This window comes from Ursus maritimus, unplaced genomic scaffold (assembly GCF_017311325.1).
Source record: "Ursus maritimus isolate PB19 unplaced genomic scaffold, ASM1731132v1 scaffold_33, whole genome shotgun sequence".
In the NCBI taxonomy this organism is placed as follows: Eukaryota; Metazoa; Chordata; class Mammalia; order Carnivora; family Ursidae; genus Ursus; species Ursus maritimus.
The window spans coordinates 22,294,125-22,313,141 of NW_024425897.1; the positions used below are offsets into that span (position 1 = coordinate 22,294,125).

A 19,017-nucleotide genomic window follows, 5' to 3' on the forward strand; every position below is an offset into this window, starting at 1 on the left:
TCCAACACTTTCAGTCTGGAATGTATCTTTAGGTTCAAAAATGAGTCTCTTGTAGACAGCAAATGGATGGGTCATGTCTTTTTATCCAATCTGCAATGCTGTGGCCTTTTATGGGAGCATTTAGGCCATTTACATTGAGACTGAATATTGAAATATGATTTTAATGATGCCATATTTGCCAGTAAAGTCTTTGTTTCTATAGATTGTGACTTTCTGTTCTGTATCACTCTTGGGGCCTTTTTTACCTTTTATAGAACCCCCCCTTAATATCTTCTGTAAGGGCTGGTTTCGTGGTTACAAAATTGGTCAATGACATGGCAATTCTGGAGGGTCTTTATTTCTCCATCAATTTTTTGGATGACAGCCTTGCTGGATAAGGATCCTTGGCTGCATGCTTTTCTCTGAAGAGCTTTAAAAATGCCCCCCCCAGCCCTTTCTCATTCTAGGTCTGTGTAGACAGGTCTGAGCGTAATTCTGATACCTTTGCCTTGGTATGTGAGAAATTTCTTTTGTCCTGGCCGCTTTCAATACTGTATCCTTGGATCTAATATTTGCGAGAAATGCTATGGCCGTGACATGGCATAGGTTTTGTCATGGTTGAGCTTGGGAGGGTCACCTCTCTTGCCTCTTGGACATGGATGTTTGTTCCCTTGCTAGGTTAGGAAGTTTTCAGCTACAATTTGTTCAAATATCTCTTCTAGACCTCTGTTTTCTCCACCCCTCGGGGATGCGATGATTCTGACATTGGAGCACGTTTCATTAGTCAATGTCTCCGTAACCTACATTCATGAGCGTGGATTTTTTAAAGTCCAGATTCTATTTTAGTTTTCTCTTCTACTAACCCATCCTCCAATTCGCTGATACGTTCTTCTCATTCACCATGGCTGTCAGAGCCTCTAGTTTTTTTTTTTTTTTTTAAAGATTTTTATTTATTTATTCGAGCAGAGATAGGAGCAGCCAGCGAGAGAGGGAACACAAGCAGGGGGAGTGGAAAGAAGCGAGAAGCTCCAGCGAAGAACTTTGGTGGGACTGATCCCACAATGCCGGGTTCACGCCCTGGGCCGAGGCCGAGGCGGCTCAGCCGCTGACCCTTGTGCCCAGGCGCCCCAGAGCCTCTAGTTTTGACTGCATTTGGCTCATAGAATTTTTAATTTCTGCCAGATTTGCTCTCATTTCTGCCCTTAGAGATTCTATATTCTCATTAACATTTTCGTTAATACTTTTTCCAAGTCTACACATCATCTTGACCATTGTTACTCTGAATTCCATTTCTGATAATTTGGTTATATCCATATCAGTGGCCTGTGGCAGAGGCCACAGACTCATTGTCTTTTCTTTGCTGGGGAATTTCTTCTTCTACAAGTCATTCTGATGAGGGAGAGGTTGCAGAAGGTTGTCCGAGAGCCCAAATTATTGACCGGGACCCAGGCCGTATGCCCTTGTTTTATAGGGATCTTAGGGATGTGGGCTTCTTGATTTTTCAGCCTGCCTTCCGGGGGAGGGGCCTGCCGTGCCGATACTCAGGCAACCCTGTTTAGGTAGAGTCTCCATGTCCCCTGCGAGGGGGGATGGGGATGGGCACACTGTGAGCCGGTATTTCCAGGCTTTTGTTCTCTGGCGGCTTTCCCTGGCGGTTTGCTGTGCCTCTTCTGAGAGTCAGAGCAGCAGTGGCTGAATCTCAGCCTCTGTCTCAGAACAGAGGGATCGCAGACCGTTCTCCACTGATGTTCTGGCCACTTTAACTCTGTTTCTGTTGGTGCTGCTCAACCCTGCAGCGTCCCAGGATGTGCTCCCCACACCCGGCATCCCAGCCCTCACTTCCAGGGCCAGCGCGTCTCTGTCCTTTGTGTTTCTAACAGCGCCAGCCGCCAGCTGCCCCCATATGCTCCCGGAGCTCCCGGTCTCAGTCTGGTTCCAGTGAGCACACCGGAGCTCCGTTTCAGCCTGGTGGCGCACGTTGCCCGGCTCATGGTCTCAGTCTGTTCTCTCGCGGGTGCCGGTCTCCCCCGTGCAGGTGGCTACCACTTCCCGGCGCCCGAACACGGCAGCTCCCTTCCCCTTCCGTTTATCTTCCGATATCTGTGCGCGGTTTCACGGCTCCCCACTTTGTACCTCAATACTCAGCGCTGGAGATGTTCATTTGTAGAGATCCAGATGTATCTTCCTGTGTCTCATGCTGATTCCGTGGATGTTCAGGCTCGTCTGGTACCTACTCAACTCGACTCAGGGGACCGGCTGAAAAAGGGGTCCCCTACTCCTCCGCCATCTTAACTCCCTCTCTTTTTTCCCCCAATTTTTAAAAAGTAATCTCTACACCCAATGTGGGGCTCAAACTCACAACCCCAAGATCAAGAATCGTACAATCTTCTGACTAAGTCAGCAGGAGCCCCAACCATTGAAATCTTTTGATGTTAATTAGAATGATAATGAAGGACAATTTACACAGAACATTAATATAATTATAGAAAAAATAATACTATGATATTTCCAAATTACTACCTAATTCTTTTTATACTTCACAACATACAAAAATAACATCTGCAGAGCCAGATATCTTTCAGGTCATATTTTGCCTTCTAAGTATATAAGCAGTCCACAACACAAATGAAATCTCACCCAGATTCTTTCTTCTATAAGTGGTCATTTACTCCTCTTCTTTCACAATACTTCTGGTGCAACTTACATTTCTATTCTAATACTTCATAAATGGTAATATATTACTCTTTGTCAGCTTCAAACCAATGAAAACATTACTAAAAGTACAACTTAAAATGCAAAAAAAAGAAATTATCTACATTCATAAACATTTTTGGCTTTCCATGTTTGGTAGTTTCGATATTGTAAAGTATTAGCTTACAGTAAGTAGTAATTTAAATCATACTTCAAATATTCAGTAAGTTTCCTTATTTTGGTAGAGTACACAAATATACACACACAGAGATTTTCAATGAATAATGGTTTTGTTATAAATTCCCAGCCTAGAGAGCTTCAAAAAGTTTACTTCAGATCTTTCCATTACACATTTACAAATTCTGGCTTGACTTTTTAAAAACACTGGATTTCCGGTTTAAGTAATCTACGTAGGTAGATTGCAAAAGTTTGGCCTGAAGCCCTAACATTATTTTTAGTTCTGTTGTGCTAACCATATATTAACATGTAAAAATTTATTAATGGCAAAATCACAAGTTTTCCATTCATCCCTACAATTTACCCCCCTTTTTAGGGACTGGAGAAAGGGAGGGAAGAGAAAGTGTTTAATGAATCAGACTGTAATTAGGCAGTCATTCCTATGTGCTTTCCAATTAAAGCTACATTCTGGCTTCTTGGCTATTAGGTGACTAGTTTTTCCATCTTCAAGTTCTTAAACTACATGTAATCAGAGATGTAAAGAATCAAATCTAAAATGTTTTTAAAGATTAAGAAGTCTTAAATATTATTTTCCCTAAAAAGAAAGATTTGGGGCACCTGGGTGGCTTAGTCGGTTGAACATTCGACTCTTGATTTTGGCTCAGGTCATGATCTCAGGGTGGTGAGATCAAGCCTGTGGTCAGGCTCCACACTCAGCGGGGAGTCTGCTTCTCTCCTTCTCCTTCTCCCTCCCCCACCCCTCATGCTCTTGCAAGCTCTAATAAATAAATAAATCTTAAAAAACGAGAGAGATTCAAATTTTAGAAAATACAAATTCATCTATAGTGACAGAAAGCAGATTAGTGGTTGCCTGGGAATAGATAGAGGGACAGAAAGGGACAAAAATGAGCTATTACAAAGGACACAAGAAAACATTTGGGGGTGATGGATATATTTGTTATCTTGATTAAGGTTGATGGATTCACCAGTCTGTGCATTATGTCAAAGCTTATTAAGTGTATACCTCAAATATGTGCTGTTTATTATATGTCCATTTTACCTCAATACAACTGTTAAAAAAAACATAAAAATAGGGTTTCTGTCACATTTTAAATTCTTCTCTTAAAAGTTTTAACTTAAGACCTTGAAAAGTAGTCATATGTTCTATGCAGCTTTTAAAAAATTATCTTTCAAAATCCTTGTGAAATTAAATATAAGGTCACTAAGATCTCAGCAAACATTTTGATTAAAAACCCTCTGGAAACGTCTTACTGGCCTTACTATAGTTTAATGAGTAGCTTCTTTTATACAATAAATCTCACGAAAGTGTAGCGTATAAAGATGAATTAACTTCTGTGAGTGTTTTATAATACGCTGTTACTCTGAAAAAATACAAAGCACATTCCTACACTAAAAATGCTTTTTATGTTATTTATGTAAATGGAAACTTTCCATAAGTCATTTTTTGTTACTTAAAGAGTTTAGATAGACCTTTTTAAAGGAAATACCTGGATCAATTAAATATATTTCATCTACTCTTTTCCCAGACTGCTGAATACAACCCTTGAGACTGTGTTCCAGAAAGATGTCAACAAAGCAAGAACTCCTTAACTTGCTGCTCCCCACCCCCTGTCCACCCCCAAAGAACATAAATTGCACACATAATATCTTATTTTTATGTTTTCAGCCTTTTTTTTCTTACTTAACTCCCCTCCTATCTGTGGAAATGATCATTTTCTTCCTGTCCAGGGATTTGGTCTCTACTCCTACCTCCTAACTACTTAAGAGAATATTTACTGAAGGCCTGTTGTGTGTAATTTAGCATGCTAGGGCCTAGAAATAGAAAGACCAATTATGACTCTGACTAGTCTGGAGCTGAGCTGAGTCAGATTCAGATAATGCCAACAATTAACATACTGTGGTAATTGCTGCAGAACATTCAGTGCACTGTACCCAGGAAAGGCTGCTATCACTTCTCACCTTTTCCTCCTGGATCTTCAATCTCCATTTGTCTGGCTGACTCTCTTCTGCAGCACGTAATCACCCGACACTACTAACCTCTCACAGTCTAAGCGCAGTACTGTCTTCCTCATTCACTTGCACATCCCCTCCCTCTCTGGCCTCCTTTTCAAAGACAAGCAGTCAGAAGAAGCCTACCCTTGTATCTCTCCTTCATCTATTGTACTTATGTTCTTTCAGGTCACTGTGCCCTGGCACGGAATGTCTTCTACTCCTTCACCTTTCCAACTTGAACTTAACTCAGGTGCCACCTCATCCAGGAAGCCATTTGATTCTGTGATAGGGTTTGGTGCTTTGCCTCTTTGTTCTCAAGAAGCCTTGTGCTGAGCTTCATTAGCAAATTTGTAAAGCTGCGTGATTGCTGTTCACTGCCTGTTGTTCTTGTATTCGACTGTAAGACCCTAAATATCTTCTCTTTCTATTCCTAGCACCCAGCACAGTTCCTGACATGTAGTAGATGTTCAACAAATACTGAATTAATGCACTGTAGGTTTGAGCCAATTATTTCTATTACTACTTAACAGTGCAATTGATTTTATCATTTAGCAGGATCTACTAACATGTTACTTAAATTAATATTTTATACCAACATCTCAAGAGATGCATAAAACGCAATTTCATTACAAGGTGAATAATTATGTATTTCCTGGCCCAAACAATTTCTCTTTGGGCTAGAAAGCCAAAGCAAAATAAAGACTATCAATTCAAATAAAAAATGAAATATTGCTAAAGCTATAAATATCTTTAGATATTCTGTTTAGTGGTCTGAATTAAAACATAACAGCAAGAAATATTTAACCTAATGAGATTGAGGACACCAGACAATAGAGACGCACATTTTCAGGCGAACATTTTAAATTGTATTAAACTGAACTGATCAACTAATTTTTTTTGCATACCAAATCTTTCAATTCTTATACACATTACCTTCATTTTAAAAAAACTCACTATTAATGGTAAATTCTAATACTTTCTTAGTAAGAGTAGGCCTATACAAATTACTTATTGATATTAATTTTTAAATGACTATATTTAATGGGTTTCTTTTGAAAATTTATCTTACCTTTTTGCAGTAAATTGTGAAGGAACCTACATCAAATCCAAAGAACATACGCTAAAAAGATATAAATTATACTAAGGAGAAAAAAAATCATTTTTTATGAAAATTAATATTCTCCTAAAAAGTGAAAACTTAGTGAATGAAGAATGAAATGACCCGAACAACTAAATGCCTGGCAACTTCCAGGTATTGCCTGAATCTGAATTTACAAGACTAAGAGGAGTAAGAGAGTCTAATTAATATGTATTTACCATATATTTTGTAGGCAACACTATACTGGTTTTTCAAATATTAATTAAATATACCATATTTCCTTGATTCTGAGATGCCCTCAATTAAGTAACAAATATCATGGTAAATGTACATATAAAATGTAAGATATATCCCAATGGCAAAAACAATTAAAATGGGAAAGAATATGTGTCCAGAATTAAGGAAATACTTTATTATCTCTTTTAAGAGTTTTACTGAGATATAATTTACATGCCATAAAATTCATCCATTTAAACTGTATATAATTCAATGGTTTTTAGTAAATTCACCACAATCAATTTTAGAACATTTTCATCGGCTCTGAAAGAAGCTCTAATTAGCAGTCCCTTCCTCCCCACACCACACACAGACAGCTGTCCTCTCCTACAATCCCTAGCCCTAGGCAATCAGTAGTTTGATTTTATCTCTCTAGATTTGCTTATTCTGGACATTTCATACAGATGGAATCATATAATATGTGGTCTTTTGTGACTAGTTTCTTTCACTTAACATGTTTTTGAGGTTCATACACGTTATAGTATGTATCAATAATTCATTCCTTTGCATTCCACTGCATGGATATACCACTTTTTATTTATTCACTCATCAGTTTAGGAACATTTGGGTCGTTTTCACTTTTTGGCTACTATGAATAAGGCTGCTGTGAATGTTTGCGTACAAATTTTTGTGTGGACATAGGTTTTCAATTCCCTTGGGTAGATACCTAGGAATGAAACTGTCGGGTCATGGTAACTCTGTGTTTAACATTCAGAGGAACACCAATATGTCCTTCAAAGCAGTCACACCATTTTATATTCCCATCAGCAACACATGAGAGTTCCATTTTCTCCACAATGTCACTAACACTTGTCATTGACCATCTTTTTTATTCTATGACTTATGGCTTAGAGTATAATATTTCATATAATACTACAGAAGATGAATTAACCCTTGAACAGCTAGATTTTTACACTGGAATATTTCTCCAGTACCAATGACAGCTTTTCACTGCTCTTTCAGTTTCCATGGTCTCCCTTCTGATGAGAAAAAGGAGCTTTAAAAATGCCTAGCATGGGTTTGGTGGTGTAATCTGGAAATATCACAACAATTTATCTTCTAAGTAAGGCTAATGTGACAACAGAGCCAGGGATACCCATGTCATTAGCACAACCCAATATATGAAAAAACACTCAGCTTTAAGGGTCCAACATTTTACTCCATTTCTTTATAGCCCAGGCTCTATAACAATTATTCACATCTTCTCCATCCATCTTTTTCATAACATACATCCTAAGTATTTTATATGCTCACACACCAGAGAGCCTCCCTCCATGGTGGTTTTCACTCCCTTCACTCTCTGACCAAACAGTGAATGGGAATTATAAAACCCCAGGTAAAAACTTAAGGATGTCTTCAACAGGGCTCTCATTCATTAACTAGGAAATGACACTCTAAAATGCTTAGCTATCACTAGACAATAATCGATTTCTATGAGTTGACTGCTTTAAGGAAAACTGACTTAAGCTAATATTCTCTGATCATCTGTATCATATAATAGTTTCCACTTACTTTCAGGCTTTGCATCTGCTGCTGCATGGCGCATACTTTTCAGCTGATTTTGTACTCTTTGCAGTCTCTGCACTGCATGAAATAGCTTTAAAATACAAATAGATCCATTATTTGCTTAGTCTATTGAAACCTACCACTCACATAGACAAGCAAAGAAAAATACAAGTTCCAGATAATTCTTGCGATGTAAAAAGAACAAATAATAAGAACTAAGAAAATTACTATGTTGAGCCCAAAATGTAACTGGTTTTCTCAATAGCTTTTCATGTAAAGCTTTTTTAAAAAAAAGCTTTCAGAAAGTTTATCTTTAGTTATTGGTTGTACTTAGCAATCAAGGAAAAATACTTGGTAAAGAAATATACACACCAGGCTTTTCTTCTTATAACATGATTTTCTTTTCTTTTTTTTTTTTTCCTTTTCCTTTTTTTATTTTTAAGTAATCTGTATACTCAATGTGCAGCTTGAACTCACAACCCCGAGATCAAAAGCTGCACACTCCACCAACTGAGCTAGCCAGGCGCCCCTAACATGGTTTTCTTAATTCCAAGAAACATTAGTATTCTCACAAATGATGTCTTAGAATCAGACACTGATGCTAACTAACCATTCAGGGCCCAAGCAATGCAGCTTACTGGTGCAGCGGAACTACCACGATGCCAAATCAAGTTCCAAGAGTCAAACATCTCATTGAGTAGGAAATGGAGCTGATTTGAAGTATATTTTTAATGTATAAGCCTACTCAGTTTTAAGATAGATTTTTAATAAAATAAAAGTAATCCTTTCTAGTCAAATTATTTTTTCTTTAAGGCAAAGTCTAAAAATGTGGAGTATGGGTGATTTTGAGCCTTTTTATGATTTGCTTACTTGCCATGGGAATAAATTGTAGTGGATACTGTGATCAGTAGAATAAAAATGGATATTCTCATAGCCCCAGAATCTCAGGACACTCTTTAGAGATTCTACAAGGTTTTTTGTTTTTTGTTTTAAGATTTTATTTATTCATTTGACAGATAGAGAGAGAGCAAGCACAAGCAGGGGGAGCAGCAGAGGGAGAGAGAGAAGCAGGCTCTCCACCAAGCAGGGAGCCCGATGTGGGGCTCGATCCCAGGCCCCTGAGATTATGACCTGAGCCGAAGGCAGACTGCTTAACTGACTTAGCCACCCCAGGCGCCCCAGAGATTCTGCAAGTTTTACCAGCAGTTAATCTTAATGCTTAATATTATAATGAATGCTCTGTAATGTTGGGTCAACATGAGTTAAGCATAGGCCAAAAGGTAGTACATAAATACATACTGGGTACAGAACCCAAAAAAGTAGTATTATTGCTGTTGGTGCCACAAAATCCTCTTAAGAGTATTCCATTATGTTAACAAAAGGAAACATGAACTTCTACAATTGTAGGATTCTTTTTTCTTTAACATTTGGATGATCAAAAGGAACTATTTCTTTCATCATGAGAATATAAACTTTTATGAGGATACCTGATTCTTTTGTTCCTGTTTCTGTTGTGCAAGAAATTCTTCTCTCTCTTTTTCAACTCGAAGTTGCCTTGCTATTTTAAGCATCCGTTGATGATTCTGAACTGTCTCCACCTACAGTAAGGGAATAAGTAGTACATGTTACTGTCAAGTTTAAGAAAGAAATTAGCTCGTCATGTGACTCAGACATCCACTTATCATTTCTTTTTGGCAAACAGTACTCCCTAGAGATGACAGTAAAGTTCCAGACTCCAGGTCCTTAAAAGTTCTGGGCTACTGCCTAAGGAGATTCCCTTTCTGTCAATGTTATTTGAGTCCATCCTCAGATGTACACCCATGCCTTGCTTAATCCTTATTTCCATTCCTAAATCTCTGCAAGTCCTTGGGACTTGGGGCCAAAGTCTTACAGGGCTAATTCTTGCCTTACCCTTTTCTTCAAACGTTCAACTCTCTTAATGAGCTGATCCTTTTCTTCCTCCATTGCACTGATATCCTAAAAAATAGTCAAGGATACATTATAAGAAAACGCATTCTTTGTAGATTCAAATAAAGTTTTCATATGACTATGCATTGACCATTTTCCTACTTATAACCAGAGCATTAAGAAACAAAGATCCTCTTTTGGATAAAGGGTATTTTTATTTCCCCCTAGCGTTCTTTATGCAGGATAATTTATTGGCAGCTTCATGTTCACTTAGAAAAGCAACCAAAACAGGTTATAACGTAGCAAGGTAAAGCTGCCAACCAGCACATTTGTGTTCTGATTCCAAATATGGGCACACGATTTTTCAAAAGTCTTCTATAATGGAAAGTGTACAGGTCTAAAACCATGAACAACAGTTGCTGACATCCCATCTGCTCTGTTAAATATCAAACTATATATTCTGCCAATTTCCATCAAAATTATTTTAGGCTATGGTATTTTTAAGACATAAATTAGTGTCTGGTTTTGTCAATTAACCAATTCCCTTCCTAAAAATAAAGACTTCAGAAATAAACCCCTTTCCTTTTAACCAGCTCCATAATATTTTCTAGTGAAAACAAACAAAAAATCTTTCCTAAACTTAAAAAACTAATAGCCTAACTATCACAGTAATACTAAAGAGAAAAATATACATAGTCAGTATTGATAGGATCTGAGGAAGTCAGCACTCTTACTCACCACTGGTGGCATGGTATTGAAGAACAATGTCAAAAGTCTTAAACATATTTACCATCTAGCCTGGTAATTCCACCTCTGGGAATTTGTCCTAATAAAATATACATGGAAGGTCAAAGCCTTCTCTCTGAGGAGTCTCACAGATACTAGTCATATCTAAAATGTGTAAATTACCTAATGTCTGAGAATTATTAAATAAACTATGGCACAGGGGCGCCTGGGTGGCACAGCGGTTAGGCATCTGCCTTCGGCTCAGGGCATGATCCCGGTGTTATGGGATCGAGCCCCACATCAGGCTCCTCCGCTATGAGCCTGCTTCTTCCTCTCCCACTCCCCCTGCTTGTGTTCCCTCTCTCGCTGGCTGTCTCTATCTCTGTCAAATAAATAAATAAAATCTTAAAATAAATAAATAAATAAATAAATAAATAAATAAATAAACAAACTATGGCACAATACAATGAAAGCCATTAAAAATTATGCAGAATATTTAATGACAGCAAAACTCATGATATGACATTACCTGAAAGAAGCAGATTAAAACACTTATACATATAGTACAATACAAAGAAAAAGATTTAAATACATTCACTAAAATGTCAATAGTACTTATCTCTACAGTGTGAGATTATGAGTGAATTATTTTCTATTTCTTGCTTATCATATTTTCTTTAAAAAATATGTTCAAGAATACTTTGGCAATAATGAAAATAAAATGACAGACTCTCAGTTTACTCACATGACATAACAGAGGAACAGTGCATGAATGTCCATCACTCATCCTTCATACTGTAAATATCCTATTTATGGGTCTTTCTCCCCCACTAAATGTGAGCTCATCTTTCATTCCTAATACACTCAACAAACTCTCATTGAGAACCTACCATGTGCGGGGTGCTGTGATAGACACTAGGGATACAGTGACGAACAAGACAGACAGACATGGCCCTTGCCCTCATAGGGTATAAAGATAGTTGGGAAGACAGACATTAAAGTAATTATAAGTGTGATGAGTATTATAAAAGAAGAATTGGGGGAACTAATCTATCTAGAGAATCAGGGAAGGCCTCCCTGAGGAAGCAACTTCTATTGTTTCCTGATTAAGAAGATAAAGATGGCATGGAATAACTCAGGAATTCTAAAAATACAAAATTTATGAAAGTGGAATTAGGACGTGTTTAGGGAAAGAGGTTATATGCCTGGTGAAAATGTTAAATTTTTTTGGAGACCATTAAGTAACATGTGTCAAAAGTCCTAAAACTTCTCCTATGCTTTAATATTTCTATAAATTTATCCTAAGGAAACAATTATAGATACCTCAAAATAAATTTATGTATATGATAATCATAATCATAGCATTACCTATAATAGCAAAAAATAAAATAAAAAACCAAAAATGGTTAAACTGTCCATACTATAGAAAATTATTTACTCATTAAAAATCATACATAGGGGTGCCTGGATGGCTCAGCTGCTTCAGCAGCTGACTTTTGATTTCAACTCAGGTCATAATCTCAGGGTCATGAGACTGAACCCCACATTAGGCTCTGTGCTCAGCGGGGAGTCTGTTTGAGATTCTCTCCCTTCTTCTTCCTCTGCCTCACCTTCCCCAAATTAAAAAAATCATTTTTAGGGGGTGCCTAGGTGGCTCAGTTGGTATAAAACATTCAACTCTTGATTTTGGCTCAGGTCATGATCTCAGGGTCGTGAGCTCAAGCCCCATGCTGGGCTCCGAGCTAGGCATGGAGCCTACTTAAGATTCTCTCTCCCCCTCTCCCTCTGCCCCTGCCCCCAGTCCCTCTCAAAAAAAAAATCATATTTAGAAAGATAACAATGTGAATATATTCACAATGCAATTATTAAAAAAGCAAGATACAAGTAACTATGTATATAGTATGATCCCAAATACCCACCAACACAAATATACACATAAAGCCTGAAAGGGTAGCAATTGGATTTTTTTTTCTTCTTTGTTCTCATCTCTATTTTCTATTATATATTAGATATATTATATATTTTTAGTATATATGATATATACTTTATACTTGATATAATATATATTCTTTACTATATATATAGAGAGAGAGAGTGAGAAAAAGAGAGAGAGGGAGAGAGGAAGACCCAAAATATAATCTATTTAATCCATGGTAGTAGTCTACATAGTACGTAAGAACACATTATTAATTTACCTTAGTATCATTAATTTCTTCAGTAAAGAACTAGCAAAGGTTCAACAAAAGAAAAGCTGCCACTTGCTATCACTAGCTTAAGACTCATACTGAATTAACTAAAAACAAAAATGGGAAAACTAATATTCAAATCTAAAAAAAATATATTGTTCTTATATTTTCTTTTCTTTACCCTTCTTATTTCTGCTGTAGAAAATCCAGATGTCTTGAGTTGCTCACATTCTTTATGCAAAGTTTTAAAGGCTTCCATTAGCTCTTCATACTAAAAGACAAATTAAAAAATTATAAACTCATGACTAGATCCAGTAGACTTTTCTTCATCAGGTTACCAATTAACTTAGAGTGATTACTTAAATCATTATATAACAGCATTAAAAATACATCCTTAAACATTTATATAAGACACAAAAAAAGTAGGTGTGTATAATCTGGTCACTAAGTACTCTCCAGCCTCCACTCTGGTTACTTCCCTAACTCACATTCTTTTTTTTTTTTTTTTAATTAATAATGATTTTTTATTATATTATGTTAGTCACCATACAGTACATCCCCGGTTTTCGATGTAAGGCTCGATGATTCATTAGTGCTAACTCACATTCTATACCCCACTATAGTGATCTTTCAATCCTTGGAATACTCTATGCTCTCACCTCCAGTTTACAAAGCCTATTCTCTCTGAGAATACTCTTTGACTTCCTCACTCCTTACCTGGATAAATTCAGTTCATCTGTCAGGTATCAGCATAGATATCACCATCCTCAGAGAAGACTTCTCTAGCCCTATACCTATTCTAGATCAGACTGTAATGATATCAGAATAAAAATCATGTAAAATTATAATTGCCTAGTTACTTGTCTGTCTTCCTCCATTAGACAGCAAAAGTCAAGAGGACAAGAATCCTATTATCCTGTACAATTTAGTATCCGTGGGGCCTAGCATGATGCATAACTGATAGAGATATTCGATAAAAACTTGTTGAATGAATGAAAAAAATCACAACTCTTACCAAAATTGTTTAAAAATTAGTATTTTTTTGTGAGCAATGACAGGAAATTAATATATTTCTTGACTAATCATATCCTACAAATCTGGAAATCATTTACTCTAAAACTCCTCATTGAGAAAGACAACGTACATTTTTTTTAAATTAGGTTCTGTGCTAAATGACAGGCTAAATGTTTAAGTCATATTAGATATACACCTCAGATATGTTTCAAGAATAAACATGTCTTTATCATTAATTCTTCCATTAATTATCTGGGCATATTTAGTAAAAGCTATTAATAAACTTCCTCTAGAGGAATTAGTTTTTATCAAGTTTATTGATGGGGGAGTGTAAGAAGGAGAAAGTATTTCATATTTACACTTCTCTATTTCCTACATTATGTAAAGCCTTCAAATGTAGGAGCAGGGGTAGTCTCATCCTGCTGTACTTCTCCCATGACATCTACTATAACATTTGATATGATTATTTACATAGATCTTTCAACACCCAAAATGTCTTAAGAGATCAATATTGACTATTTTGAGTGACTGCCATGGCTATCCAAAATAAAATATATGGATGAAAAACATGTAGTTTTGATTGTTCTGATCCAATCCCAATTTTGAGCACACACTGTACAGCAACAACTCTTACAAAACCCTGGAGGAAAACAGATGGATAAGACACAATACCTGTCTTCACAGAACTCATAATCTATTGGGAGAGTGACAAACTATTCACAACAAACTGCACAAATCAGTCTATGTATATAGCATAGAATAAAAGTACACAGGGCTAAACAGAGGCACTTTTTTTTTTCTTAAAGATTTTATTTATTTATTTGACAGAGAGAGACAGCCAGCGAGAGAGGGAACACAAGCAGGGCGAGTGGGAGAGGAAGAAGCAGGCTCTTAGTGGAGGAGCCTGATGTGGGGCTCGAATCCAGAACGCCAGGATCACGCCCTGAGCTGAAGGCAGATGCTTAACCACTGCGCTACCCAGGCGCCCCCAAAGGCACTTTTTTTAAATCAAAGTCCTTTGAAATCTTAAACCTGAATCCCCTCTTTCCACTGTCTTTTTTTTTTTTTTTAAGATTTTATTTATTTATTTGACAGAGAGAGACAGCCAGAGAGAGAGGGAACACAAGCAGGGGGAGCGGGAGAGGAAGAAGCAGGCTCCCAGCAAAGCAGCCTGATGTGGGGCTCGATCCCAGAATGCCAGAATGTGGGATCACGCCCTGAGCCGAAGGCAGATGCTTAACGACTGAGCCACTCAGGTGCCCCCCTCTTTCCATAGTCTTTGATCAGCAATGTGCTTTGAAATCCCAGGACCAAGATCCAGACCAGCCAGAATCCTCAGTAGTCAAGAACTTTTTTTTTAAGCTTCTTTTTTTGGGGGGAGGGGGCAAGTTTTTATTTATTTATTTATTTGGGGGAAAGGGAGAGAGCATACACACTTGTGGGGGGGGAGCAGAGGAGGAGGGAGAGGGAAAGGGAGGGAATCCCAAGCAGACTCTGGGCTGAGTGCAAGCCTGACCTCAGGACACTGAGATCATGACCTGAGCCAAACCAAGAGTTGGACACTTAACTGACTGAGCCACCAAGGTGCCCCAAAAGTAGTCAAGAGCTTTAAGACTATAAGGTCAGAACCCAATACCATCCTAAAACTCTAGGAGGAAACTACACTGAAATTTCAAACTCCTGGCCCTTTCTCTACCTTCTGCCTGATTGGGAAGTCCTTTGAGATCTCAAGCCTAGCTTCTTTGCCTGTATAAAATCCTCTCAGGTGCTCACAGGTCCTGCTTTGTCCAGGATAGTGTCAATTTATACCTTTTCCTTCATGTAATTATTATGATAGTCCCTTTCTCTCTGATTTGGATGACAAATTGTACAATCATCTAACTGATTAGGAAAGTGCTCTGCAGTCCCAAACCCAAATCCTATCTACCCACAATTCTTAAATAATAAATTATTCTAAAATCCTAATCTCAGGATTTTTTTCTATCTATATACCCCTATCACTGAAATGGTATTTGTGTACAAAAGTCAGTATTTTCATGTGACTACGGTTGAACATTAATTTTTACCTTTAGATGCCACCTGGAAATACAGAGAAGCAAATCAGCTAAAGAGAGATTAACAGGTATTTGAACATGTGCACCTTGATATCCATTACAGATAGTTTAAAAATACCATTTGTGTATTTTATACCTGTTTATTGGTATCAGCCACAGTTTCATCCTGAAGAAACTCACTTGGTACCTCGAGTTTTATTAAAAAACGAGCTAAATATGCTCTTTTCTTCAGTTCATTAGTCCTCTGAAGAAGCCAGTGAAGCACTGGGTAAATTACAGGTTTACTTCCAATCACCAGACCCTGACGAAAGGTACTCCTATAAAAAGAAAAGAAACACGTGCAGATGATCACTGACCCACCCCACCCCCCCCCCCGGCTTATAACAAATAAACCTTGAAAAGAGTTAAAAGCTCAAACCTTAATTTGCAATTTCTTGATGACTTTCCATGACTATTCCAAAAAAAAAAAAGATAAAACCAAGGCTATTCTAAAGTCATTCTGTGTAGCAACAACAGACATAAAATTCGGCACACAATATATCACTGGACTATATGGGGAGGTTCTATTGGAACCATTAATTGGTACAGTCTCCCTTAATACTTCATTGACTGGGCAAATCTAAGTGATTGTTTTTATCTAGGATAGCAGATAAATGATAAATGATAAAATGGAATAGTGGGATTTGCCTGACTTTTTTGATTAGGGGGGAAAACCGACCCACTTAAGACTTCTACATGACAAAATAATATTAAAAGTTCAAGATTATTTCTAAACTCAGTGATGTTCTAAAGCCATTGACAGAGAGACCAGGTATTGCCTAGAAAGACTGATTGTAGCCCATAAAAGTTTAGATATTCAAACATAGCTTTAAGAAAGCAACATGTGATCAAATTCTTACATGTCTGTGGCATTTCCTGGAGGCTTATATTTAAGGATACCAAGAAGGCTCAACATCCTTTTGGCTGTTTGCTCTGGCATCTCCTCTCTGATATCAACAACTTGCTAACAGATAAAGAAATTGAAAAAATATGTTATTGTTGTATACCTAACAAAGAACAATATTTAAACTCACTGACAAAATTGTTGTACTAGAACATAACAGGCACAATGGTCTCTTCATAAAACAGATAGAGTACAGAGGCCCCCAGATTCCAAGTGAGGGTACATACAAGTCAGATCAGGATTTGTATTAAGAACGTCAAGCTTAAAAAGTATCCAGTGGAAAAGACCAGTGTATAAGAGACATGACCTAACTTGCAATACAATAAAACCTTTTATAAAAGCATTTTCATTCCAGGACCAAATCAATTTGTGTTTGGAGTAGAGAAATAATTTCTAAATAAGGTACAAGCAGATAATTTAATTTTTAAGCTAGTAGAGAAACCTTAAAGATCATTTATTATTACTTTACAGGCATGGAAAATAAGGCCCAAGACTCACAGATATTTACAGGCAGAAACTGGCTTTCCTGCTACCCTTTTCATCACAAGAAAAGAAAGCTCTTACCTTCGGGTCAATCTCAGCCAGAACATCATTGAGAACTTGCAATAGTTGCATTGGCTCCAGGGAATCAAATGTGATTAAATTATAGTTCTTCCTAAAAGGCTCCTTATTGAGATTGTCCACAATGAATTTGATTTGATCACTCATAATTGGGTCTTATAACTAAAAATAGAGATAAAATTCCTCAATACTGATAACAAACATTCTGGAAAAAAATCAGTATTAAGTTTATAGGAAGTAGGAATGAAGAGTATAAATCTCCATGGCACACAAAATGCTGTGAAAAGGGTTATTTTGTTGAAAGAAATCAGAATACGAAGACTTTATTATGAATGTTACAGTATATACTGCTAATATTGAATACCAAATGGTGTGTATATATGTCTGGTAAGAGAGCAATCATCTGAATTAACACCGAATTCATATGGACAAATGAATAATAAATCCCACCTACATCAACATCTCTCCCATTCAGCTCCACAATTACCCAGGGGTAAAAATCTCTTAGGCTACAGACATGCTTCTAATTTTTATTTTTAAAGCAGCCCATGTTTTAAAAGTGGGACCTTTTTTTACATTAAAATCCAGACGTCCAGTTTCTCTTCAAAATCAGATCTGGCCACCCTGGGCACACATTTGTGCACAGCCATACCCAAATGAAGCTGAGCGGAGGCTGCAAGCTTTAGTCTGGGTGTGCATTCTTTGGTTTTGTTCTGGTTTCCTCCACCAAGCACTCTTCACCCATTATGGACGGGGTGTTATGGACTATAGGCATTAAATCTGCCACCGTCGAGTAATTCAGGCCTGTTTCCCTGTGCCTTCAATGAGGTAACAGCCTCGAGTTTTCTGGCCCCTGCCTCTCCTATTTCAAATCATTTGTATGATTCTCATTGCCCACAAAATAAAGTCCAAACTTCTTGGATTTTGATTTTTCGGATCTAGCTCAATTTAGCTTTCCCACCTTTATTTCCAAATTGTTACCTTTCACTCTTTTAAATTTCACCCGACTGAAAGTTACTGCTCCCTAGTTTTTCCACCTGTGCCTTCAGTTAATGCTGTTTTGTTGCCTAGACTGTTCCTTGCCTGCTCTTCACAAGTACAAATCCTAACCGTCTTTCAGGGTCTGCCCTCCAAATGCACGTTCCTCCAGGAGGTCATTCTCAAGCTATCACCCACAGACTCCATCAGAATAACAGCAGCAGCACCTGCCCTCCAAGTTAACCACACTTTATCTGCACTGCTCTCCTAGAGTTACTTTTCTGTTTTGTACTAGTAACTAATGTACATTTTCTCTTTTCTACTAAAATGTAAATTCCATGAGGACCTATCTGTGCCTAATTCTATCTGTGACTACTCACTGCATCGAAACAGTGACTTCTTCCACAGACTGGATAAATGTGTTCACAGGCCCAAGGCCAGAAAAAGAAAGATAAACCTAAGTAGGTTGGTGCTGATCATAACTTTTTAAAAAATTAAATATCTGATTATTTAACTGCTGAAGCAGCTTTACCAAGGTTCCTAGTGTTTCCTGCATGAAGGTATCAAATCGTTTAGTATGGAAGAAGTGGTAGAAATTTTGCAGGCCGGCAGTTTTTTAAACTAGCAATTTAAAAAGGGAATTAAAAAATGAACTGCTAAAAAAAGAAATAAAGAAAAAATTACTTCAGTGTTCCCTAATAGTTTTTAACTAAGAAATGAATAGATGCTATTGGGGCTGTATGCATTTTGCTCTGAAACAGATTTTTTTTAATTGGGTGGATGGAGCTGGATATTTGGAAAACATTAAATGTAAAATTATGAATAAGTGATTATTATTGTTTAAAAAAATAAGGCAAAAGACAGCAGAAAGGATAACCAATGTGCTTTAAATTTTTGAGGTTTCCT

At 37.3% G+C, this 19,017-nt stretch overlaps 1 protein-coding gene across 3 annotated transcripts in view; it reads right to left on the reverse strand.

Moving 5' to 3' along the window:
* IFT81 (intraflagellar transport 81) overlaps positions 1-19,017 on the reverse strand; it is a 180,441-nt gene that overhangs the window by 67,966 nt on the left and 93,458 nt on the right. For all 3 annotated transcript variants that reach the window (XM_040619945.1, XM_008688868.2, XM_008688866.2), the window contains exons 4-10: positions 17,137-17,295; positions 16,529-16,632; positions 15,766-15,946; positions 12,743-12,832; positions 9,653-9,718; positions 9,229-9,339; positions 7,748-7,832 (exon numbers count right to left, since the gene is read on the reverse strand). In XM_040619945.1, coding sequence (XP_040475879.1) covers positions 7,748-7,832; positions 9,229-9,339; positions 9,653-9,718; positions 12,743-12,832; positions 15,766-15,946; positions 16,529-16,632; positions 17,137-17,280 — 781 coding nt within the window. In that variant the 5' untranslated portion in view covers positions 17,281-17,295. The remainder of the gene's footprint in view (positions 1-7,747; positions 7,833-9,228; positions 9,340-9,652; positions 9,719-12,742; positions 12,833-15,765; positions 15,947-16,528; positions 16,633-17,136; positions 17,296-19,017) is intronic.